Below are 26,043 nucleotides of genomic sequence, written 5' to 3' on the forward strand. Positions count from 1 at the left end.
TCATGGGTATTTTGTATCCTTTTGATTGTTATTAAACCTTCCAAAGCTTGTGTACCTTTGCAGCAGCGACTGAGTTCAGGCCACACACATTTGAAACTCGCTTGCCACATGCGTGTCTGGCTGCTGTAGTGGTAGCAAAACTCCACAGAACATGAAACATGGAGTTATTACGAAATGGAGCTACAATACTGGAGTTAAAGGAAGTTTAAACTAACTTCTACGGTAAAGACAGAAGGGAGGCATGAACCCCGCTCGGGAGAGCTTTAGGGGAAACAGTGAGAGCTCCAGCAGAAGGAAATTACCCATATCGTACTGGGGCCATGATTCCCAGCTCTGCCTGAAGCTCTCCCTCAGCTTGGGCGATTCACCACATGCATTATGGTGGACTCCAGCCTTTCTCTAAGTACTCTGATTGCTCAAAGCCGGATACGGCGACTCGATGGCTCTCCCATCCGTCTATGGCAAAGCCCGAGGGCCTAATCACATGCACTCTATTGCCATGGAGATAATAATGGTGGTTGCCCACTGAGCATTAAGACTTCCCTACTGGGTGGGATGAAGTACAGGCTGAGTGCCGAGGGAGGGAGGGAGGTCCTTGTTTATTGGACACAAATGACTTAGATAATTAGCTTAAGTGGCAAGGAAAAATGGCCAAAAAGTGGGTTAAGGCATAAATTACTATCATTGGAAGTTTGCAGCATTGTGAATAAGGCTCCAGAGAAGGTCCTGGGTGCCTTTTTAGTGTTCTGTGGAAATGACACTGTAAAGGATAGTAGAAAAGCAAAACAAAGGACCTCAGGCCTTGTAGAAACGACAAAGGATTCCATTTTCATGAGTCTCTTGCACTTCGCATGTGACTCTGAAAAATATCTTATGGTATAAGGCACATGGAATGCATGGGAGAGAGAGTATGGAACTTGGTATTATTTCTTATAGAGAATAGTAATCAAGTTGTGGATGTGGATAAGATGTCATTTCCAAAAAAAAAAAAAAAAAAAAAAAAAAAAAGAAGACCTGGTTCTGGTTCTACTTAAAATGGCAAATAAGCTATTTTTATATACTTAGGTTAAGCTATCTAAGATATGCTACACTTTCTTGCCAAAGTCAGTGGCATTGATATTTTAAGATCCCTAATGAGTAAACCTATTATCTTTCCTTTATCTGACCTTCCAAGAACATACATAAGAAGTCATGAGTTAGAAATTATTTTAAAATATCTAAATTTGGCATTCTTTGGTTTTTAGATTATTAATTTATTTATTTAGTAACTAAGAATGATTTTGAAGTAGGTTTTGAATTTATGTTTCTGATTTAGAAATGAAGTCTGATTTCCAGTCAAATTTTAGCTGTGACATTGGCCTCTAATTTGGGCATGATTTTTTTTTTAAATAATGTCTTACTTCAAACTTGGCTGATAAACACCTGTTGAGATCAACTCAGCAGTAGAGGCTGCGGCATGCTAAGCAGAAGTGCTCTTGCACAGTTGTGGAGGGTAAACATCTGAGAGAAAGCACCACGTGCTTCATTTTGGAACTGGCATGAATCAATAAAAAAAGGACATTCATTTTTCCTTTTTGCCCACAAACATTTGCTTATACTCCTACAAATTGAAAAAATTAAGCTCTTTGGTGTCCCCAGGGTGTCATCTGAAGAGAAATGACTGACTCTGGTGCCATATTCCTTGGTGGCATTTTCAAGGGTGTAAGAGATTGGGGTGGCCTGGTGACGCTCTTATGCTTAACTCCTAAATGTTGTAAAGTATTTTTGTGGGCTTTGAATGTGCACATGTGTCTTTCAGTCTGGCCACATGCTGCCTTTATCTCTAGACTGAATGCCTTGGGGTTGGCTGTGTATGTGTGGGAAGACTCTTCCTGCCCTTCGCTTGTGCTTTGTCAAGTTCACTCTTTCCCTGCCCCAGCTCTGCTGACTCGGCTCCCAAGAGGCCTGCTCTGCCCTGGTCTGTGCATCCTCGTGTCTGTGCTGTCTCTGGTGACCTTGTAGAGCATTTCAAGTGTCTGTCTGAGTGATGTTGGCTATGCAGACTGCATTTTTTGTTTCTGTATTGTTACCCAGTTGACTCTACTCTAACTAACCTTTGGTTATTGTTTTCGCTTTTTCTGTTCTTTTGCTAACAAAGTTGCGTTGACCAAAGCTGACCTGCAAGGTAGAGAAGGCTCTTGTACCACTTTGGACTGAAAGATGCCCTGTGTGACCCTTGGTATTGTTATATTAGAGGGTTTCTAGCTGTCACACTTCTTAGACAGCAGCCATTGTTGGGGAGGGGGCTGAAGCCAGTGTTCTTCCCAAAGGGTGACAAAAAAAAAACAAAAAAATACACATGAAATATTATCGAACAGAGGATATGCCATGGGGGTATGACTCCATTCTGGGTAGGACCAAAGAGACCCATCCTAAGCTATCACTAACTCCTAACAGGATCCATTCTGGAAATAACTAATACTTCTCCCTGTATTTGCCATGGAGGGCTCCTTTAAAGTTATTCAGCATGGATAGGAGGAAGAACATTGGAAAGGAAAAAGTGGCCACTTGAGTTCTTAATTTATTACTCTCTAGGTCAGGGAGGTCATTTTCTAGAACAGAGCATTTAAGTGCTTGGACCTTATGAACGGCCATATCATTTTCTCTCAACTCATTTAAAAGAAATATTTTAGGCATGTGGGAGGTATTAATGTCATTAAAACATCGCAAAGATTTATATTTCATTTGGGGATTTTGGTAGAGTACTTTAATTTTCTATTGTGTGATCTAAGCAGAAAAAGTACTCTTGGGGAAACAGAGTGTCTGTGGGTTTGATCCAGAATACCCTACAAAGGACGCCTGCCTGGGAGATGTCAGTGAATATCTTCGGGAAAAGTCACTGCTGCTGTCATTCAAAGAGACATGTCGCACAGCAATAATGGCCCATCATTCCTGTTGGGTCAGGCTGCTTTGACTCAGAATAACAAAGGAGGAACAGAGCATTTTAGATGTCTTATGGCAAGCAGGGCAGGAAGCCTCAGATGGCCACTGCCGAATCTGCAATCAGGCCAAATTGTGAGAATTGGGGAAGGCAAAGGTACCTTTTGAAAGGGATATTTCATCTCTAGGACCATTTCCTTTGCTGTGACTTCCTTGATATGCAGCCCATTGGGTGTAGTTCTTTTCTCTTCACCTCTTCTTAGCAAATTGAAATATGTCCTGGAATATATTATAATTCGTGGAAAGAACCCATACCTTGAACTGCAAGCATGCTTTGTAACAGCATTCTGTTTTAAAGCAGATAGCCCTCTTGCATAATGTTGTTTTAGGCATTATGAATATTTGTCGAAAAGCGACCACAGCATATTTTTCTGGAAGTAGAACGGAAGCAGACGTAAGAGGATTCAATATACAGTGTATGATAGTCTAAAGTGATTACAGCTCCATTGGATCAGATTTAATAGGTTAAGTGAGAAAACTATATATTATCATGTTCTTCAATGTATTAACTGCATAGATTTTGAATTTCTAGACACTAGCTCAGAGTTTCTCATTAGGGACTCTGTATGTGGCAAAATCATCTTAAAGTACCCATCTGTGTTAATTAACTTATCTCCTTGCTGTGAAAAAGTATCTGACAAAAGCTGCTTACAGAAGAGGAGTTTAGTTTGGTTCATGGCTTAAGAGATGGTCCAGTTCTTCATGTCAGAGCTGGCAGAGTGTGAGGGGACTGGTCTCACTGCATCCCTAGTCAGGAAGCAGAGAATGGATAGGACTTTAGCCCAAACTACAGACATTAAGCTTGGTGTTTGCAATGACCCATTCCCTCCTGTAATGATCTACTTCCTAAAGATTCTTCACATTTCCCCAAACCGCCACCAAATCGGAGCAAAGTGTTTAAACTCAGGGTCAGGGAACATGTCACATTCAAAACACAAAACTATACCAAGGTGCAAACATGGTATTTGACAGTTATATAAAGGAGTGATTGGACAATCTGGTTACCACAAATGGTTTACCAAATGTATGCATATTGGGGGAGAAAAGACATCAAAGTATCTTACCAGCCTGCTTTTACAAAAGCATGCTTAGAAACATGCATTTTTACATCAATCCTGTGTTGCCATAAACTTTCCTTCTTGTAATGATGGAGGAGTCTCTTGTTTGTCTCAAGAGCTTATATTTGTAATTATTTTGGATCATCTTACTCTTCCCCTGTTTTATGGCAACTTAACTCTAGGATGCAGTCACTTTCATTTTTTGTTTTCTTGACACAAATGGATAGATATTGCTCATAAGCTGACAGCAATAACCTGTGGACAGAGATAGTTTGTAGCATGAAGTACCAAGGGCAGTAAAAACACAATAAAGAAACAAGGCAGTTTACAATGCAGAGGCAAAGGGACTCTGAAATGTATATAAGAATGAGCTATGAGGAGTGACATTTGTAGTCTGGGCTAATAATCAATAGTTTGAGTCCTCTTACTTGTATTACTGGATTGTGTTTTATTTACTTAATTAAAAAAAACTTCCTTAATGATCGTGCTTCTTGGTTTAACTGGAAGAGATTCGGCTATTCCTGTATATCACACATTTATCTAGGAGTGTAGATTATGCTGTCTGCATATCAGAGAAGCCAGGAAAGCAGCCAATAATTGCATTGCTGAATGAAAACTGCTGTGCTGGAGTTAGACATGGTGTCATGTGAGCAGGGAGGAAGCTGACGAGCCTGAATGGTTAAAGGGAGTCAAGGTGAGTGTTTAAGGAAAATGTCTCAGGCAGAATTTTAGCTGAGACTAAATAGCAGGTATTTCTCAGGGGAATTTATAGAGGAAACTCATGTAAGAGCTTGGCAGGTACAAGGAAATAAAGATTGTCCAATTAAAGTGAAATAATATGCATGTGGAGACGTGATAGATGATTCTGAGGCGGGGAGTGGAGATAGAATAGCTGACATTCCTTGTAAGGAGTTGGATTTATCCCGAAGGTGCTATCAGGGAGTAATTGAAATTTGGGTCTGATTTGTATTATGTAAAGATTTCCTGGCCCATTCCTCCAGAGTAGAAACTGATGGGAAGTATGGTAGCTGAAGACAGAGAGAAAGATGAGAAGTGAAGGTACGAATGCCAGGGAGAAGGGGAAGGTTCCTAGGCTCTGTTACGCTACTGGCCAAAGAATGGAAAAATGTTCCCTCCCAGAAGATGCTCAGGGTATCCCGGATGGAAACAAGCTCTTTTTCCTACCTGCTTGATAACAGAGACACATTATAGATAAAAGAATGCAAAGAATAGATGGCCGTCTTGTATGCACACCAAGCTCTATATGAGCCTGAGGGAAGGCTGTGGGTCCTACTCAGCGGAATAGAGATGCCATCAGTTTGAGAGTTCTTCGTCATCCATTTATAACATGGTCCTCCTATTGAACTCAGAAGCGTATTGATCATTTCTTTAGGTTTCCAAGGTGGATCTCACTAGAGAAGAAAAAAATCTCTGTAAAACCTTCTCTTTATAAGAAAGGAACAAAACAAAGAAAAAGAAACAAACCAAAGGAAAACCATGGGGAATAAAGCAGCATGCTTCATCCAACCAGACAGTTCGTCAGAATTACTTCTTTCTGTTCACTGTGGTTTTCCTTAACAGGTCTTATTTTTAGAATTCAATATCTTCTTTACCAGAAATGTTAGCTGTTCTTGTTCCCAGATAGTAAGCAAGAAAGTGAGGCATCCAGGATTAATTAGCGCAGGGTAACAAGGGTTACATGCTGGCTATTTATAGAAGGTTAATATTTTGGGGTTTAAATGCCTTAAAAATCTGAAGTTCTGTTAAGACATTTTTGTTTTTAAATTTCACTTTTGAAATTATCCTGTGTTGATTTATTCACTGAGGTAGGTGGTTAGTATGTAAGTGGACATACCTGGGTACATGCAGGTGTAGTGTAGTTCAGAGAACAATGCTTGACAGCAAGTTCTCACCTTCCCTTATATGGGTCCTCGGGAAGAAACCAAGGGTTATCAACTTCATCCATGAGTATCTTTGCTCCCACTAAGCCATCTCATTGACCCTCTATTAAGGTATTTTTAGAGGACACTGACATTTACCTTTGATTTGTGAGGAACATTTTAATTTTTCAATTTTGATACAAGGAATACAGTTATATTTTTTTTACCTCATTTTCCTCAAAGCTAATGGCTGAATCAGGTTCTCCATTGTATTTTATGTGATGAAATGTTGTTGCAACTGACTTAAAAGAGATCAGTTCTTCAAAAATGGTTTGCCATTTGGAATGGTTTTCTAAGAATGTGCAATAAAGAGAGGGGCAGAAATGAAGCTGAAGATCTCACAGCAGTTCTTGATTTCATCCTTCAAGGATAAGGGGTCGGGTCAATACCACCTACATAATCTGTTTCTGAACATCTCACCAACTTCATACCCAACTTAAGTCGGAAGAAAAAAAATCCCAATTTTCCCATTCAGAAGAACTGGTGATGTCATGTATTGAAAGTTGTTGAGTTCAGGAGAATGATGCAGACTTGTAAATTATTTCGTGCCATCCTATCCCATTTATAAACTTTACATAAGGTATGTCACTTAAGCCTCACCGCATGAAGTAGAATCATTTAATCTACATCGTAAAGATGCAGAAACTAAGTTTAACTAGGCTACATTTATATTGATAGTAAATACTAGAACTGGATTTTAAAGCTATATTTCTTTTCCTATTATGTCATAGGTTTTACGTTTGTAATTGACTATAGGTACACAGGGTATATAGAGAACTAGAAAATATCTGAATGACTTTAAGCTGGAGAGAGTTTTTCATGAAGTATTATTTTGATTATTTCTAATGCTGTTTACTCCATACTCATTATCCTAGTTATGTTTTCTATGGCTATGATGAAACACCATGGCCAAAAGCAGATTGAGGAGGAAAGATTTATTTTGGTTACACTTCTATAGCATACTCCATCAGTGAAGGAAGTCAGGACAGGAACTCAAACAAGGCAGGACTCAGATACAAGAGGAAATGTAGAGGCCATGGAGGAGTGCTGCTCTGTGGTTTGCTCAGCCTGTTTTGTTTGTTTGTTTGTTTGTTTGTTTGTTTGTTTTTATAGTACCCAGGACCACCAGCCCAGGGTTCGCACTACCCACAAAGGACTGGACTCTCCCACATCAATCACTAGTTAAGAATGTCCTAACCTGCATTCCTAAAACAAGATCTAATGAGACATTTCTTTCAATAGAGATTCCGTCCTCTCAGATGACTGTAGACTGTGTCATATTGACATAAAACTAGCTAGCACACCATTCCTCCTCCTCCTTTCTTCTTTTTTCCTGTTCTTCTTGTATTTCTTGTTCTTCCTCATGTGTCTCCCTCTTCCTGTCCCTCTCCCTCTCCCCCTCCCTTTCCCTCTCTCTCTTATTTTTCCCTACCCTGTATTGATCCAACACAACAATAAATAAGTGCTGAGGGGGAAGAAGTAAAATCTGCAGCATGGGCATGAAAAGACTTTGAGACAAGATGTCCTGATGACGTTTTTCTCCCCAGCAGTCTCTGATCTGTGATCTGGGTATAACTAACCAGATCTAAGACAAATGGATTTGCTTCATGTCTTCATTTTGGTGATATATGTATAATGAGGCCTTAGTTTGCATTTTAAAGTCACTGACTTCAAATTTTTGTCTTCGATCTTAAAAAGGGGGTGATGCCATTGTTGGATATCTAGGTTCAGGTAACCCCAAAATAGGGGGTCAAAGCAAGAAGGATTATGATAACAGCTGTTTTGACTTTCTTATCATCCCTCCTCTACCTGGGGTAGTGTGCACTCTTGCCTCCTCATTGCCATGGAATATTATTTCTTTTACCATTTAAGCATAAGATTTGGTTCATGAATCTTTGATGACTTAGGTGTTCTGTGGCCTGTTCTGTAACAGAGATTCTTAGCAGTTCTGCGAGCCAATTGACAAGACAAATACGAGGTAGCTTCCAATGGCCAATGCTGGGATCATTATATACCACTAACGTCAATGCATGAAACAAATCAATTTGTCTTGGATGATGCTGGTTAAACACAGACCATGGATCAGAGGCTGCTGGGGGAGAAAAGCTTCATCAGCACATCTTAAGTTTCAACCCCTTCTTGTGGCCATGGTGCAGTATGGTATTCTCAGTATATCATGAAGGGGATGAAGTAGCTGAAGACCACTGAGGTGTTACTGACATTGGCACTAACGTGTTGCTACCCATCACGATGATTGTATGATTTTCTCAGCTTCCAACTGAGAAGCCATGAGCAACTGAACACCTTTGGTAGGAGAGACTGTGATGCCTTGGTGACACGGCCCCAGTTCTACCTTCAGGGTAGAAGCTGATGCTGGCTCAGCAGCATTCTTCAACAGTTAGTTGGGGCATTAATTTTGGTTTGATTATATTCTGCTGAGGCAGCAGAACTGAAGAGTCCACTCCGTTACCAGGGTCACGAGCTTTCTCACTTCAAGGGTCTGTAAATATAAAATATCCTCTGTTAACTTTATTTTTCTAGAACATGAAGAGTCCATGCCACTCAGGAGGCATGGACTCAGAGGTGTATTTGGGGAACACTGGTGATCCAGTAGGAGCATTGGGACAGTTCTTGGAGAAAAAAAAAAAACAATTCCAGATCAACAAGTATCTGTTTGTGGCAGCTGTCAGATTATCATCTGACAACCACAGAATGAAAGAAACAAACAACAGTGTGGTTCCTAGGGCAGTGAAAAATCAAGCTAGGAATCAGACAGCAAACCAATAGCATGCCACGTCATTCATAGCCATTGTCATGTTCTCTTTCTGGTTTACCAAGGTGAGCTACTATCAAGGGATAAAGACTGGGAGACATTGTTGAAGAAGTCCCCCAATCCACCATTGTGACCCACATGGCACATCTCTTTAATTTCCTTTTTTTCTAAGAGTTATTATTTATATGGAATAACTGTTGAATGGAACATATATGTTCATTGAATACATTGCAATAAAATATACTTTGCTAATAAGTTATTGTAACTATGATCATTTAGAAATTTTGGAAATTTTGTTCTATATTTAACTTAATTTTTTTATTTGATATAGCCATTTCTCATTGACCTGGGTATGGTGAATCCTATTTCAATATATGGTGAACCTGAATATATCTGCATTTTCTTGTTTGCTTGGTTTTGGTTTGGTTTTATTTGTTTACTGAGACAGGGTTTATCTGTGTAGCCCTGGGTGTTCTGGAACTCACTTTGTAGACCAGGCTATCCTCAAATTCAGAAATCTACCTGCCTCAAGTGCTGGGATCAAAGGTGTGTGCCACCAGGCCCAGCAAAATGTACCTCATTTTTAAGTTAAAAGAAAAAGCTTGGTCTGCCATATACTACTTAAAACAAAAAAAAAAAAAAACAAAAAATAATAAAACAAAAAACCCAAACAAAAAAAGAATAGACTACAAGCCAAAATTTGTTTATATGGACTATAATTAATAAATTCTAGAGAAAATTATTTTTCAGAAAAAAATGCTTTAAACACTAATAAAATAAGTTCTCCCCTCTTCTTCTCTAGCTTCCCTTCTTCTTTTCCCTCTTTCTCACCCACTCTCTCTCCTTTTTTCCCTATCCTCTTCTCTCCCACCTTTTTTCTCTCCCTCTTTCCTTTCCTCCTTTCTTTCTTCTATCCCTCTCTCTGACTATAGCTATGATGGAAATAATGATAAATTGGCAGGAAAGTGGAGAAGAGAGAATCATTATATGTTGTTGGTGGGAATGCAAATTAATGCAGTAATTACAGAAAACAGTATGGAATGCTTCAGAAAACTAAAAATAGAATTAGCATATGATCTAACGATACTACTTCTGGGCACATATCCAAAGGAATTAAAATCAATGTGTCAAAGAGCTGTCTCTGTTCTGATGTTCACTACAACATTGTGTATAGTGACTAAGAAGTAGAAATGAGCTAGGTGCAGGCATCAGATAAATGGATAAAGAAAAGTGACCCAGATGTGCATATTCAGACTTTAAAAAGTGAGGCGCTGGGTTAGGGATGTCACTCAGTTGATGAAGTGGTCTCTGTGCAAGCACAAGGACCCGGGTTCAAGCCATAGATCTCCTGTTATAAAACGATGGGGAGAGTAACTGGAATAAAAGGGTAAGCAGTGAGTATGATTGAAGTACATTATATGAAAATGCCAAAGAATTAATAAAAACCTACAGAACAAGAAAAACTAGACAAAACATCGGGGCATGGTGGTGAGTACCTATAATAAGGTCACTGGGGAAGTGGGAACAGGCAGATTCTTGGGGCTCTCTGGTCAGCCAGCTTACTGTGACTGGTGTGTTCTGGGCCAGTGATAAAGTGTATGATAGCACAGAATGATAGCTGAGTCTGATCTCAGACCTCTTTATGCCCATGCACACATTTAGACTTCTACCCTGACACATACATGCACCCGTGTGCACACACGCACAGGCACACAGATAAAGGGGAGACTGTATTCATGGCAGTAGTTATGAAAGTGACTATGCCAAGTAAAATTAATAATCATGGAAAGACAAATATGCATTTTCTTCTGCTTAGAATTTCAATGATTGCAATCATAGCTGTAGAGGCTGGGAGAGGAGTTGGATGTAGAGGACATGGATGCAGAGGATGGAATAACACATTGTGAATCAAAAACATAGAAGTATTATCTGTCCATTAGCTGAAAAAATTCAACAAACAACTTAGTTATAGGTCATATAATTGCTAAGTAAAACAGACAGGAAGACTCGAAGACGGAAAGGGTGACGCTGGTGGGGGCTTTCTCATAGGGTGGCTTGAACATGCTCTCTCTGAGCTGAAACTTGAATGAAGGATGATCATGGGTTTTGGAAATCTGCATGAGGGGTTGCTCACCATCTGGCTACAGCAGGAGCAAAAAAATATGTGGACCAAGATGGGCTGGAAGTCAGGAACAATAGACCTGGAATGGGAGACAAGGTGTTAGAAGCCTCTGGAGAGCCTGATACCACTGAGCTTCCGGATCCAGGCCCTAAGCAGTAGGGCTATCTGGGGCCCGGAAATGAGCTTGGCTCATAAGCTTTGCTTGTATCATAAGGCAGTGACAGTACTGTGAAAATCAGCATGTTAGAGAGGTGGGAAGGATGCTGAGACACAGTGACCTGGGGACAGGTGGTAGATAATGTTAATAGGTATGGGAGGCAGGAGTCTAGTGATCATGACCTTGAAAGGAGCTCCATGCTTGGTTGTGAACTGATGAGAAGTCATGGAATAATCAACTGGATAGTAATGATACAGCCAGGCACTGAGTACTACCTGCATGGCGTTTACTCTGAACGAGATGAGGAACATCTTAGAAGAATTTGGAAATGATCTGTAATTCCCTTCCTATTCAATTCCCGAGCCACCTTTTAATGGATGCCAAAGACTTATGTCTGTTCTCTTTGCAGACTAAAGTCTCACTTTCTCATTCAGGGTTTAAGAGTATGGACAGTTCATATTATCTTGTTTCATATTGAAACACTTTCTTTGAATGCGTATTTTCCTAAGGCAGAAAGGACCTACCCAAAGCGTAACACCTGACTTCTAAAAAAGCATGAAGCAATTGGTCTTTTACTAACAAATAGTTAAAAAACACACATTAAAAGTTAGTTGGTATTATAAGTAGAAGATGGTAGACTGCATAATAAAATGCTAACTTGAACCTTATCATATGGACACATTAATGCTATAGATAATAAGTGTGTGGCCTAAGAAGGGGAAGAATTCTGCTTGTAGTTATTGAAGAATGTTTGATCTGGAGGTGGCATGCAGACTGGTCTTTAAAAATGGCTAAAAATATGGCAGTTAGAGGGGAGGAGAATGGCTTTTCTCTAGATTCAGTAACCATGCAAAGAATTGCTGTGTTTTCTCAAACTTTCTGCCTTTCAAGTTAGAAGCCTTCCATGTGCTTCCGATTCTTGAGCATGGTTGAATTACTAGTCCATTGTCTGGTGAGAGCTGTTTGGCTAGGGAGCCCTGTGGATTTCTCAGACACTTTTATCCTTTGAAAGAAGCTGTCCTGATTTGCCATTGTTAATGAAAGTTGCAGGACACAATGCTCAAGTTTAGGACCCACTGAGAACATGACCATGTACCTCCTTTGATCTCTACATGGGGGAACCACATGGCAAATAGGAGCTGTAGGAACCCAGCAGTGGCACTGTTCCCTCAGTGTTAGTAATTGTCTTGAACTTTCTTATGTCATATCCTAATAGCTTTGTCTCATGAGTAATGGCTCGTTCTGCTTCCACCCTTCATGAATAAATACAAAATGTCTTGCCACCTAGAAGGTGAATCCTCTCTAGTACTTTATCTCTCTTGAACATACATCCTTAAAATCCAGCATGGTCACATTTAGTATTCTGTGCCTGTGTGAAACGCAGTTTGGAAAATGCAAAAGATGTAGTAATTGCAATAAATATATTTTCTCCACACTGTCAAGTGCTTTTCTGCATCGGTTTGTGACTAATACATTGGTTGAGCCAAAGAGCCCAACTCCTTTGTTGAGGATCTTGGGGAATCTGGAGTTCTGCTGAATTTTACACTATTTTTTGTTAGCTCAGATATTACTATTTATATTTACCCCAAGGCTAAAGTATAAGTGAAGAATGAAAAGAGAATGGTTGGAGATTAGTTTCAGACTAACCAAAAAGAATGATTTTAAATGGCAGTCTGTAGGGATGAGATTGCAAAACTTGTATGATTTATTTTATTCCCATCTGGAAAAGAAATAGATTCTTAGAATGCTTTGGAAGTAGATATGCTGGCTTATAAATTATGTACATGTACCACTATATTTAGATGGAATTAGGTAAAGACACATAAAAATAGAAATAATAATGAAGGAGCATTACCCAGGATTTACTACTTTCTCCTTGCAGCAAAATAATTCCCTTGCATCTTCTAGTCTAGAAACACCCCAAGGGCAGACACTCTTTATCATGTGTATTAAAGCTCTAAGTAACAGTGTGGTGTGGTGTGGTAGCTTTCAAACTGCAGATGAACATTAGAACTTTTGAAGGTTGCACAGATGGATTTCTGGCTCCTCCAAAGCTTCTAATTCATTGGTTTAAGAGTGGTCCCCAAGAATATGTAGTTCTACAAATACCCAGATGGCTGGTCTAAAGACGGTGTTCTGGGAATTCTCTGATGAAGGAGTCTCAGTAATAGTCTCTCTAAAGTAGGCATTAGCATTCTTGAAGAAATGTAAGACCTTGGGTAAATTGGTTTCATGCTATAAATCTATGGAATGGAGTTTATCATAATTACCTATTTGAGCTCCTGGGGGTAGTTAACACAATTTACATAAATTGTTTAACACCTATAGGACACAGCACTCGAGCTAATTTTCCCTCCTTCTCCTCCTTTCTACTTCTTATCTCGGTAGCATTACAGAATGGACTTAGGGGATTTTTGTTTGGGAGTAAAACATTGTTCTTTATTTCATTAGACTTATGAGAATACATTTTTCTACTTTAGAAAAATTTTTATCTAAACACAAATCCCTGCTCCAAATATCCTTTGAGTTGAACGATAGAACATGAAACTCTTATGCAAAGTCTACCTAAAGGAGAACATGCTTTCAGCCCTCTCCCTTTTCTGTGTAATCGTTGATAATGTGTGGCCAAGTATGTATTTCTGTCCTACTTTGTATATACTGAATTCCGTTGCATGTGATGGAGTTGGTATTTTTGATGGTTGTGTTTTTGAATGTGTGGGGGCATGATGGTGGTAGACTTAGGTGATGTCTTAGTGGATGATTTATTAATGTTTGTTCTATTTCTCTTTCTCACTCCACACCCTCCATCTTGTGAACTACCAGGACCCAGTACAACCTGTCAGGAGGATTCATGTGCCAACCAGGGGGTTTGCATGCAGCAGTGGGAAGGTTTTACATGTGACTGCTCCATGACATCATATTCTGGAAACCAGTGCAATGACCGTGAGTGTACAGTTTTTCTACTTGGGGTATTTTGAAGTGACTCCAGGAAATCTTAATGGGGGGATGGAGAAAATAATGGTATAGAGAACTGTCCTTTATATACAAACTTTTGTAATTTTTGAGTATCACACACGCACACACACATAGAGTACATTTAGTTCATGTCAAGAATCCCTATGATTACTACTTTGTCCATTAGTGCTGCAGCAGGTACATTGATTAATTTAGGTCTAAGAAAGGACTGGATTAATGGACATGACCCAGTGATGCTCCTGAAGATGTTTCAGTATAATGAGTGTCTATCCCTTTTTACCTTGCCACTCTTCATCATTATTGTGACATTTCCTAACCATGACCCTTTTCAAGATAAGCAAATGCTTGAGACTTGGGAAAAGTACTTGGCTAGCCTGCTTTAGACGGCCATTTTGATTATGTGATCTTTTAAACATAGCTTTCATGGTAGACATGAACATCATAATCTAAACTCATTGGAATATTTTGTTATAAAACAAGTACACAAGGTTACTGGATTGAAGAGTGAAGTCATATCGAGGCATACTCACAATAAAAACATGTATCTCATTGTGTTTAGTTAGTTTCACTTGATTCCTTCTTGATCAAATTTTACCATGTGTGGAGGCCTCTCTTGCAGTTTCCATTTCAGTTTTGTCTTTTGTGTGTTAAAGGTGAACAAATGAGAATCTGTCAATCGAGAGAAAAATATTATGTGCTGGGATATCTGCAAAATGGTTTGGTATCAATCATTCTTGCTGGGTAGTTCAGTGTTACTGAGAATCTGGTTTCCATATTTATGATTTAGAAATACTACTCTACTCTGAAACAGACAGTTATGGGCCAATCCAGTACCAGGAGGAACTGTGCTTTCTGCTTTTCCCTTTCCCTCCAATTTGTCTTTGGAAGACTCACTAGGACCCATTTGTTTCCTCTCACTGGCGGCGTAATGCCTTAGCCTCACAAGCTTATTCTCATTGAGTATACATCCAACAACAGGTAGGAAAAAATGGCCAGGAAGAGAGTGCACACAGAAGAGGCCAAAAGGTAAGATTTCCTAATGATCATCAGTGTGCACAACCTTCCAAAGGTACGTATGGATTTTTCTGTCATTGATTTCTTGCTTTGTTACACCGGTCAAGTGTTTTCAGGTAAAGACTAACCAAGGCTCTTTCTAGGTTTCTATTATTTCTGAGTGTATCTTGGGCAATCTGTTGGTGTATAATGAAGTATTTGGACCGGAATTGGTAAAATGTTATTGCTTTTCATGAAATGAGTTTCAAACTACAATACTTGGAGAAAGGTATTTTAGATGTTGTATTATTAATAGCATTCTTGTATCTTTTGCTCATAGAAGACTTAAGAAAGCAAATCACTCACACATTCTATTTGGCTTGCCTTGTTTGGGAGAGTGCACAAGGACTTCTGTTACTGGGTGGTGGTGTGTAAATAAGTCACATAGCATGTGTAACACTGAGTTGAAACAAGTACATAGAAGCCAGATGCATTCATTGGATATGAAGTTTTAACCAAACTCAAGCAAATATATCAAAAGACAAGGTTGACAAAGTATTGCAATTGGTATTCATTCCTTCATCCATTATTTGACATCTGAATAATTTTTAGGATCTTCTCTTTAGTATTAGAATTAGATCCAGTTTGCTGTGCCTAGAACCAGCCTCACTACTTTATCTTATAAACCATTGGTTTCTATATTGAACTTGGCTCTTAGAGTTGTAATTTGCTATTTCATTACATGAATACCCTTAAAGTAGAACTTACTGTCAGTTATTCTGTGCCCCTTTCATGTTAACGAATTCATGAAACTTAGTCTATATGAGGATTAGAGAGAGTATCATCGTTTTGTGTCTCTAGAAGACTTCAATAAGCTCATGTATTGCATAAATAAAGCTATAGCTTTGTTGTGGAGATTTTGAAAGAAAAAGAAAGGATACAATAAGCTAATAAGAAAAGATGGGAAGGATAAAAATATAGAGAAGTGCTGGAATCAGGTCATATATAGGAGAGCATAGAGTCCCTTAATCATTAATTGCTCGGGTAACCTACATGTTATAAGAAGCCCATCTTTGACTAAATTAATACAAATGTTCATGGTACCAATAAAATAGGGCCTTTACTTAATTTCTGGAAAGTGGGTGCTCTATATATTTTCTCTATTACCCATCTATTTCATCTATTATCTATCTTTTATCTATCTATCTATCTATCTATCTATCTATCTATCTATCTATCTATCTATCTATTATCTATCTATCTCTCTGTCTGTCTATCTATCATCTCCTGTGTATCTATTTCAAGGTTTCTATTATTTATCTTCCATCTATTATTTATCTGTCTTCTATGTATTATCTAGCTCTCTATTATCTATGTATCTGCCATCAAGCAGTTATATCTGTCTATTATTTATATATATTCTAACTATATATCTATTTATCTATGTATCACCTCTATACCTATTTATCTATCATGTATCTCCCCACCTATCCACCAATTTATCTACTTAAAATAAATTCTATTTCTTGCAATCCTACTATGATGCCAAGTGAATTGGCTGGATATAAAAATCCAGTGACAAAGACCATTTGGTGAAAGGGGAGTTTGAATCTGATCTGTCATTTTCCATGAGCCTTGGTGAAACAGATTGATCCTTAATTAGTGGAAAGGAAATCATGCCCATTTATTACTGTATACCTAAGAATAGCAATTTGATCAGCAAGGAAATGGCTAAGGTTTATATTTTCCAAAATAGATATTTAGCTGATAGTATCCAAGTGACTTTTGAAGCTTCATAGAAAAGTATAAATGTCTGGCTCTTGGGTCATTTATTCTAAAGTTGGTTCTAACACTAATGAACTCTGCATGTTCATCAAAGTTGTTTTCGCTGTATAATTTTGAGATGCCCGCCCATATATATTGCTTCTGGGAGTATGACGTACATTTAAACCTTTAATCCATGGTTTGATAGAGGAAGACTGAGTGGCTTTAATTTTTATTCCATTATCCTTTGTGCTTTCATATTGGGTTGATGAGTGTGGTGGCTTGAATATCAACTCACAAAGATGTGATCATTGTTAAAGTATGACACATTTTCAGGAGCTGATTACTGTGTGTAAGAGTGACTCCCTTGTGTGGGATGGAAAAAGAAATCATCTGATGAAAAACTCAAGTATAATTGATTTACCAACAGCTATACACAGTTTAAGATATGACCTTCCACTTCTTTATGTAAAGGTGAAACCATGATGAGCTCTTTCTCTGAAGTCAGCCTTTGGGACTGTTTTTGATACTATCAGAAGCAATTTTGAGTTAATGAGGGATTTTATGGAAAGACACAGACATTTCCTAAGTAATATTCTCTAAAGAAAGTCTTTTACTCCTCTGAAAATGTCAAACCCAAGAGGCTGACTTCTCTCAGTGCATCAGTACCATTTGAGACCTAGCTGACAACACTTCTATTTGAGGATACAGTTGAGGAACGTCAAAAGAAATGAAACATAATAACATGGTCTTTTTAATATAATATTTTTTGAGAATTTGATACATGTATACAGTGTATGTTAATCATATTCATGCCCAATATGATAGCTTCCTCTAGCTCTTCCCAGATTCATTTATAAACCCTCTCAATTTTGTACCCTCTTTTGACTTAAGGTTCAATGTGTCTAATTTGGGCTGCCCATGTATTTCCTTATGTGTTAGACATGGGTCCATCCATTAGAGTATGATTATAGTATTGCAAATATTCCAGGAGACTGATCCTTAAATAAAACAGATTCTCCCCTAGCAGTCATCATTGTCAACAGCTTCCCAGCTAGGGTTTGGTGCTTATGAGCCCCTCTACTCTTCCTGCTTAAATATAATGGTTCTTACAGAAACATTCTTTTCATATTTTTTTTCTAAATTTTAAGCAAGGACCAGGAGCCTGGGAAATTTTAGCATGTTCTTGTCATTATATTATCAGGAGAATCTAGAATCCTTTACCACATTTTATGACAGTACAACTCCCATCGGAAGCTTGCTGTTGACTACCTCTCTCTTGCATATTGCGTGAAATCCATGTTCTCTACACAGCTATATAAATTGTCATGTCTAGGAACTTCATGAAAACATCTCTTTCAAGCATTTCTCTTTTACTGTGTTCTTACCACTGACCATGTCACAGACAAGTCTCAGATCTTGTCATTACTTTTGTGCTCTGGAGATGCACATGTAAGACAACCCAGGCATACAATCCCTGAGCACACCTTGGTTGCCTAGCTTTAGGAATGAGGCACCTGTATTGGCCTTGTGGGATGAAAAGAAGGGAATTAGTGTGGGGCTTCGAGTACCCTCAGCAGACAGCTCTCTTGTGCTATATTGTTAGCAGTACATTGCGGGATACTTGGTGGAGAAATTGCTGGGTTCACACTGGCATGTGATAATAGATGTTCTCTGAGTTCAACAAATCAATAGTGAGCAGCTGTGGATCGTGCAGATCGTGGAGTGTGAAGTACCTTTTCAGACAGTTTTCTGCAGGAGCGGCTCTTAAGCCACGCTGCTGGCCATTGATTGGCCTTTTGCTTTTTATTTATTGTGTTGGTCTATTTATTTTTTTAATGTCAGTTGGCATATTGATTAAAACTGTTAAAAAATACTTCCCAACTAGGCTTTAGAAAAAAACAGCAATATCTACATTGTTTACTATACAAACAAGTGGGTAGATGTATGTATATTAATTTTGTCTTTAGGATTTACATGTGTACATAAGTATCACACTTTGTACAGTGCATTATGTGTTTGGTTATGTGTTTCCAGGCCTCTGTATTATCATTTCTTCCATCCAGCCATTAAGCTTTATTTGAGTTTACTTGTAAGACAATTACTTGTTGTCCAGAATATTCCTCATCTTTTATTAACTAGATGCATATTTCCTATTCACAGACATGGCCATAAATAAGACATGACAGTCTCACGGGGAAGACACATATCAAAGTAATGTAGTAGAAAAGAAATGAGCACTTTATGGTCAGGAATCATAACCTAAAAACAACTGGGTGGGATGATTAGAACTCCATGAGGAAGTGTAGCTGTTCTTAGGGACATTTTTGTTGAAGAATACACCTGAATATGTGTGTCTAGTAGACAAATGTGTAGAAGAGGAGAGAGAACCACAAAGGAAAAGGAGTATTCCATCCAGCAAGTGGGATCAGATACCTCTCAATGTTTATAGTGAACATGTTCTTCTCAGAAATACTTTTTTTTAAGCATTATGTTGTTAAGGTCACAGATCTTTAAACTGTATCTTTTTATTTATTTGATTAATATTACATGTTATGTACTTTAACAATATATATGGGTTTATTGCATTTGCTCTTATTAGAGTCCAAATGATATTCCTTCATGAAGTATCCCATTTCCCCTAATCTATTACTGTGTATTAGATGTGTAGGACCTGAATCTTGACTAATGTCTTTGAATTATTGATGAACATTGATCTTGGGATTTTATTTGTAATTAGCTAAAATTTGAAGATGCATGTTAGTATATTTAACTTATTTGAAAAGGTACACCATCATTAAGTAATTTGTTTTAGATAAAACTGGCTTGAATGCCAGTCTTGTCTCTGACATTGTGAAATTTAATTGTTCATTTTGCTTTTAAAACATTGGTTTAAATAGAAAGATACTAATAATTAGAAGCATGATGGTGGATTCATTATTATACTAATAACATATTTGACAATAGTTAAATCCTTATTATATTCTTAAAAATATGCTACCCTAGGACATTGATAAACATGCCTTTATTTCCTTAAACATCCCAAGTCCCTAATAATAAGACATTTCTTGACTGTGACACAGAGAAAACTGAAGTCATAGGTAGCAGCTGAATGAATTCTTGAATCCAGGTTTATTTGATATGAAAGATCACATTCTCTTCAGCTTTGATTTAATGTAGTAATTATTAGAAATAATAAAAGCTGATAATGTGCATTAATTATTGGGCTAAGGTGCTTAATTCCAGGTGAACACATCTTCATGTTGAACAAAATTATCTAACATGAATTGGTTCTTTGTTATAGTTTTATTGTCTTCTGAAATTCTGAGCCTTGTAAGAGTTTCTGACTTAACATTCAGGTGAGGCAGTTGGAATTAGAATTTCTTAAGTTGTTATGGGAGAGAAGAGTTTTTCGTGCCCCCAGCTATTTATACTCACATTCTCTAGATTAGAATGATTTTCATGTTATCTTACTATACTTGTGTGTGTGTGCATTTTATGTGTATGAATATCTTCATGGCAGAGGTACATGTGCACATGTGTGCGCAGTCACGTGGAATCCAGAGGGTGATTACCCTGTGTATTACTCTACTGTTCTCCATTTAGTTTTGGAGACAGGTCCTTCACTGAACCTGGAGCTCACTATTTCAGCTAGATTAGCTGGCCAGAAAGTTCAATAGATCCTTCTGTTTCAGCTTCCCTGGATCTGGGAGTACAGGGATGTGCTACTATGTGGATTGTTACATGGGCATTGCTGATCTGAACTCAGGCCCTCATGTTTTCATTGCAAGCACATTAACAACTGAGCCACTTCCTTAGCCACAACTTACCTTAACCATGAGGCATAGTAGACAAGACACTGATATGAGTTGGGGAGGTCTGCTGTATTTATACCTTGACACTCTGTATTTATGCTACCCTAAAATTTAATTTCTGTATGGCTCCAAGAAATAGGTGCTTACAGGTCATGCCTTATAAGACTATTATAAATTGAGTTATGTCTGAAGTATGAGATACAGCACTCACAGAACTATTGGTTATTCTTAAAATTTTAAACACACATCTCATACCAACATAATTGTCATAAAGCTAAATACAATGCTTGTACAAAAATAAAAGGAACGTGCACCAAATTTGTTCAACTTCAGAACACGGGAAACAACATGATAAAAGTGTAAACCACAAACTGTTCAGTGAATATTTGAAGAACTAGATATTAATAGGCAACCGAAAGCGTAAGAATACAAACTTAAGAGATTTAATAATGATAAAAGTCCAGTGGCTTTTTAAAACATCTCCTGAATTGTTATGTTTATCACTGAGTATATGTATATATCCAGTGCACAGAAATCAGCAGGCTATCTCACAGACTCTGATCCTTACCCCCAAAATAAAGAGTAAACATTGGTGTTAGATGCAACTACATCTTCCCATGGATTTAAAGATTGCTTGTGTGGGTCTGTTAAGCAGTGCCTTTAAATGATCTTTAAAGGCATATAGTTATTCTTCTTGTCATTTTCATAATTTTGTACAATGTATGACCAAGATTGCTATGTGCTATGTTTTCAAATTTGAATCCTTTCTTATTTGGATCTCTCTCTCTCTTGCTCAGTTACTTTGTACTAAAACACTTTGCTGTGTTCAATCATTGTGCTCAAATTATTTTCTACTTTTTTTCACTCTAACCTTAAAAAAGCCCTAGGTACTGCTGTGATCCAGTTAGTTAAAAGAAAGACCAAGATGCACAGCATCAAATGATTTGCTCAAAGTGAAGAATCTATTAGGTGGAAGGGCAAAGATTTCCATTTCTGTTTACCTCTAACTATGGGGTCTTGCCTAACAACAATGTCTTCTTGATTTGTCAGCAGGAAGTTCCTTATGATGGTATTTTGGAATGCACAGGACTTTAGGCTCACATTGGCTACACTACTTAGTTTTGTTGATATAAATTACACTATATTTCTAGTGCTACATTGTTATTTGGAGAAGGGATATATGTGTATATGTATATTATGTATGTGTATATATTTACTTTATTAGTTTTAAATAAGGACATCATCAGGGCTGATTTTCTCAGGTAACAAGACCAGAATTTTCAAATGATTGCCATTCTGCACATTCAGTAGCTGTAGGCAGGCAGAAACTAACAACAGAGATGTCAGAAAGGCTTAGTGCAACCACAAGGAACCATAAAGATAAGATCTGGAATGTAAGGCAGACACAAGAGAAGCATGCTTGAGTAGACAGCTGCAAAGGTAATACCCAAAGTCACATCTTTGAATCTGTTATCCGTTCTTATTCCCACAGACCTTAATGTCTTAAGGTAAAGGAAGTTCAGGGAATTCCAGGTCAGCCCAAGGTCCTTTTAGATCAAGAACATAAGAGTAGACATGCTCAGGAATAGTTCCATGGTTAATGGTTTTAAATTACATTTTGTTGTCCATGACAATCACTTTTGAGTATAGTTTACCTTGTATTGGGGGCATGGAGTGTCTTCCATGTAAATTGACAAGTGATACTAATACACGTGCAATATCAGATGCAGCGGGAGTCAGAGTCTCTTATGCTTTCAGTATGATATAGCCCTCCATAAAAATGAGTGGGGATTCGGGCAAAACATCCCTTTTCACAGAGTCCAAATGACAATTGCCTATATAACGTAAAGAGAGTACTCTTCCTGGTTCAGGGTCTTATAGTTTGTCAGGGTTAGTTATGAGTTGTTGGAATTTGTGGCCTCAGTATTTTTATTTTTGTCATCTCCAGGATGATGTATCTGTATGCATTTTGATTGTTACTTGTTGACAATGATAGCAGTGATCTTCTGAAAGCCTGTTGGTTCATGGAAGATAATTTTTATATAGCCTTGTTAGGTACAGGGACATGTCTCAGACAAGTATAATTTTAATGAAATTTTTCAATAGAGACTCTTATTCCTACATTTACGTTCACATCTAATGGTAAAAATATACATGTATACAAACTTCTTTGTCTTGCCATGTACAATAGAGCTACCGAACATAATTTCATTCCATTCGTCTTTATTCACTGTTCTCTCTTTTAAAGGTAGTAGAAAAATTTTTTTTGATTGAGATAACATTCTTAGTCAGCCAAATCCATGGACTGTAAAAGTATAATACCAATAAGCCTACCCATGGAACCAACAGTCCAGTTATCCAGGAAGTCTCATCTTCCCAGGGATTTCCCTTGTATCCCTTCCAGATAGTTAGTCGCATTCTGCTCCCAGGCTTTCAATTCTAGGTTTGGATCACCATCCTTTCTCCACTCATTTTTAAGAAGATGCAATTTGAACCTTTGCCGTCTGATCTTTCATGTGTGTGTTCTTTAGTTCCGCGTGATCTTTCAGGGTCTCTCTTAACTATCAGCCTATCTCATCTACAGGAAGCAGCCGTACTCCACCTTAGGCCCCCATTTCTTGCTCAAGGTCATAGAAATTTCCTCAGGAAAGAAAGCTGGAAAGTTGACTTAAAAAGAAAAGAAAAGAAAAGAAAAGAAAAGAAAAGAAAAGAAAAGAAAGCTGGGAGCTTAGTCTCTTTCTCTTTTCTCTTTTGGCAAACAGGTTTAGTCTGGTGTCAGGAGGATCACAGCACATTATTTTTCCTGTTGTTTTTTACCCGGATCCACTGAATTAATGGTTTAGATCCAAGTCATTGTTTCACTTAGTTGCAAGTAGATGCTAAGTTGTTGTTTTGGGGTTTTTTGTTTTGTTTTGTTTTTTTTCCGTTTTTGTTTTGTTTTGTTTTGTTTTTTGTCATTTTGCCTTACTTTGTGTCTGTGAGGTGAGAATGGGACAAAGTAGAAGTTGGGGGTGGGGAGGGATATAATCTGTAATGCTGTGCTTAAAGCCACAAAACCTCAGAATAATTTCAAGCCTCCCATCATCACCAGCGGGTCGAGTGGCATGACCTGAGACCCAATTGATTTTTCTATTGGAAAAGATTCCAATTTCATTTATAGGCATTCTGATATCAAAGAACCCTCTGCGGCTGAAGAAACTGCTCTAAGAAGCTGCACAAAGCTAGTTAAATCCCTGCAAATGTGGCTCCTTCCAGCGTCTCTCCATCTGAATTACTGTTCTGAGGTCCCTGGAGACTTTTCCTTCCAGTCCTCCAATAAAACTCGATTAAGCTCAGTGGGTGCAAGGATGGATTGGGCTTGAACAATTAGTCAGTTTTATTCTTTGTTTTATTTACATTAATGGTTTGCTTTCTTCTCCATTTTATCCGGAGGGTCTTTGCTACCTGATCAATGTCACTTTACCAAATGAGATTATAAAATGTTTTCAAACAGAGAACTCAGAGGCATCAGCCAAGTGGATATGTTGTGGTTCCCGTATTTCAGCCATTGATTTCTCTCAGTTTGATCTCCAGGTATGAGTCCGCTCAGTATCCTCTGCAAGCCCACAACAGAAGAGATCATGCATTGGCAATTTAATATTAATTACATTTTTTTCTTTACTAATGAAGTTGTACAGGTCAACTCTCAAAAGCCTGGAAAAAATATAAATTTAAAAAAGCAATAGTTAAAAAAATGTATAATTTTCATCAGCTTGACCTTGCTTAGAATGTACAGTGTCAAGCACATAATAGACACTCAAATGCATTTGTTGACTAAGCCTTGTGTATTTCTGTTGTGCAAAGGTCCCAGTGTTCTTTTTATGAAGCAAACAGTGTTTCCACCATGACTGGGTGTGTTCTTGCCAGAAAGAGTGCATTTAGGCATGCAAGAGTCATAATGAGTATCTCAATATGTAATTTTCTTCTTCAGACAAAAAATGGAAATGTCAAGATGTTTTCATATTTTCCCCTTGTTCTCCTTCCCTCTCACAGAAAAACCTTTCAGTTCTTAAGCGTTGTACACAGACATATTTATAAACAAGTGAAATGTTCTTTTGGGATAGTGGTTAAAGGGACAGGGCTCTCAGAGTATGTATATGGAGAAAGCTTCATGGTCTCAAATGGTTTTTATTTTTTCATTCCGTGACACACACTGAGACGTATTTCCTCTGATGAGATTGATTCTGATAGTCTAGGCCTCTGGAGATCCACTGGAACATTTCCATCTGAACAGTGTCAGCTTCTCTTGAGTTTTACGTTGGACAAACCAATAGGATGCAATTCAAGAAGTTAGATGCTCTGTAGACTGAAAAACATAGCACATAAAGCTCGTTGATTCTTGCACACCTCGGCTATAAAAATTTTATGTCTCCACGGGACAATCCATCCAAACCTAGCAAGGCCTTTATAACAGCGCCCAGGATTCAGAGTAGGAAATGAACGTATCTGACAACAAGGCAGCATTTTCAGACAGGTCACAGGATGCTCTTTGGATTCAGTCCTCAATTAAATATATATTTTTTAATTTTTTAAGGTATTCTAACATGAGGAAAATCATGTACACATTTATATCAAAAAAAACAAGGCTCTACATAAATATACATATTATCAATAATTACAAACTTCTTGTAGAACATTTTTGCTCTGATTTTTCTAATATAACTTCTCCATCCAAATACCTCTACTTCTGAGTTTTCCCTGGCACACATATGAACTTCAGATTGCATCTCAGACAACATGAAAGACACGCATTCCCATAACTGTACAGATGTATACCCACGTGTGTGTCACATGCCAGGTATCTCTCTGCCTTCAACGATACTTGGCAGCAAGCCTTATCCCATCTGAATTCTTGCTATGTGAGGTATGATTTTATCTCTGAGAAAGGATTTAGGCCAGGAGATGTCAACTGGAATTTCTTTATGCTTAAGCATAAGCTTTCTTTCATCTCTGCTGACCTACAATCCCCAATTGGCCTCCCTATGTGGCCACTCAAGTATATCATAGAGTTAACTCTCACATCAGCATCTTGGTTCTGGGGGTGCTAGAAAAGGGGTACTGTGGGGGGAAAACCAACTCCTGGGAAAATATTATATATAGGTCAGAATGCACTGAAACAAGTAATGTTAGCCAAACAAACTTTCAGCGGTGTTAATAGCCTCATCCCAATTCCTACAAAACACCCCACATATTTCCAACATCTAACTTATTTAATTTGCATTTGGATTAATTTAGCATAATTTCTTATTATCTAACACTTAATGAACAATAAACACAGCTATAACCAAATTTCACAGCTACTTCTCAGTGTGGGGTAACATTTTGCATTTAGTTATATTTGGTTTCCAAGGTAATCTGTGATTACAGCTATTTTCTCTAAAGCTTGTCGCCTGTCACATAGAATATTTTGATGGTGGATTTTTCATG

The 26,043-nt window shown here is 38.0% G+C and overlaps 1 protein-coding gene across 49 annotated transcripts in view; it reads left to right on the forward strand.

Moving 5' to 3' along the window:
- The window catches only part of Nrxn3 (neurexin 3), a 1,631,407-nt gene that overhangs the window by 813,715 nt on the left and 791,649 nt on the right, over positions 1 to 26,043 (forward strand). For 25 of the 49 annotated variants that reach the window (XM_063261446.1, XM_063261447.1, XM_063261425.1 and 22 more), the window contains 2 exons: positions 2,138 to 2,164; positions 13,853 to 13,972. In XM_063261446.1, coding sequence (XP_063117516.1) covers positions 2,138 to 2,164; positions 13,853 to 13,972 — 147 coding nt within the window. The remainder of the gene's footprint in view (positions 1 to 2,137; positions 2,165 to 13,852; positions 13,973 to 26,043) is intronic. The other 24 variants (XM_039111661.2, XM_063261428.1, XM_063261442.1 and 21 more) reach the window with 1 other exon arrangement.

The sequence above is a fragment of the Rattus norvegicus genome, chromosome 6 (assembly GCF_036323735.1).
Source record: "Rattus norvegicus strain BN/NHsdMcwi chromosome 6, GRCr8, whole genome shotgun sequence".
NCBI classification, from domain to species: domain Eukaryota; kingdom Metazoa; phylum Chordata; class Mammalia; order Rodentia; family Muridae; genus Rattus; species Rattus norvegicus.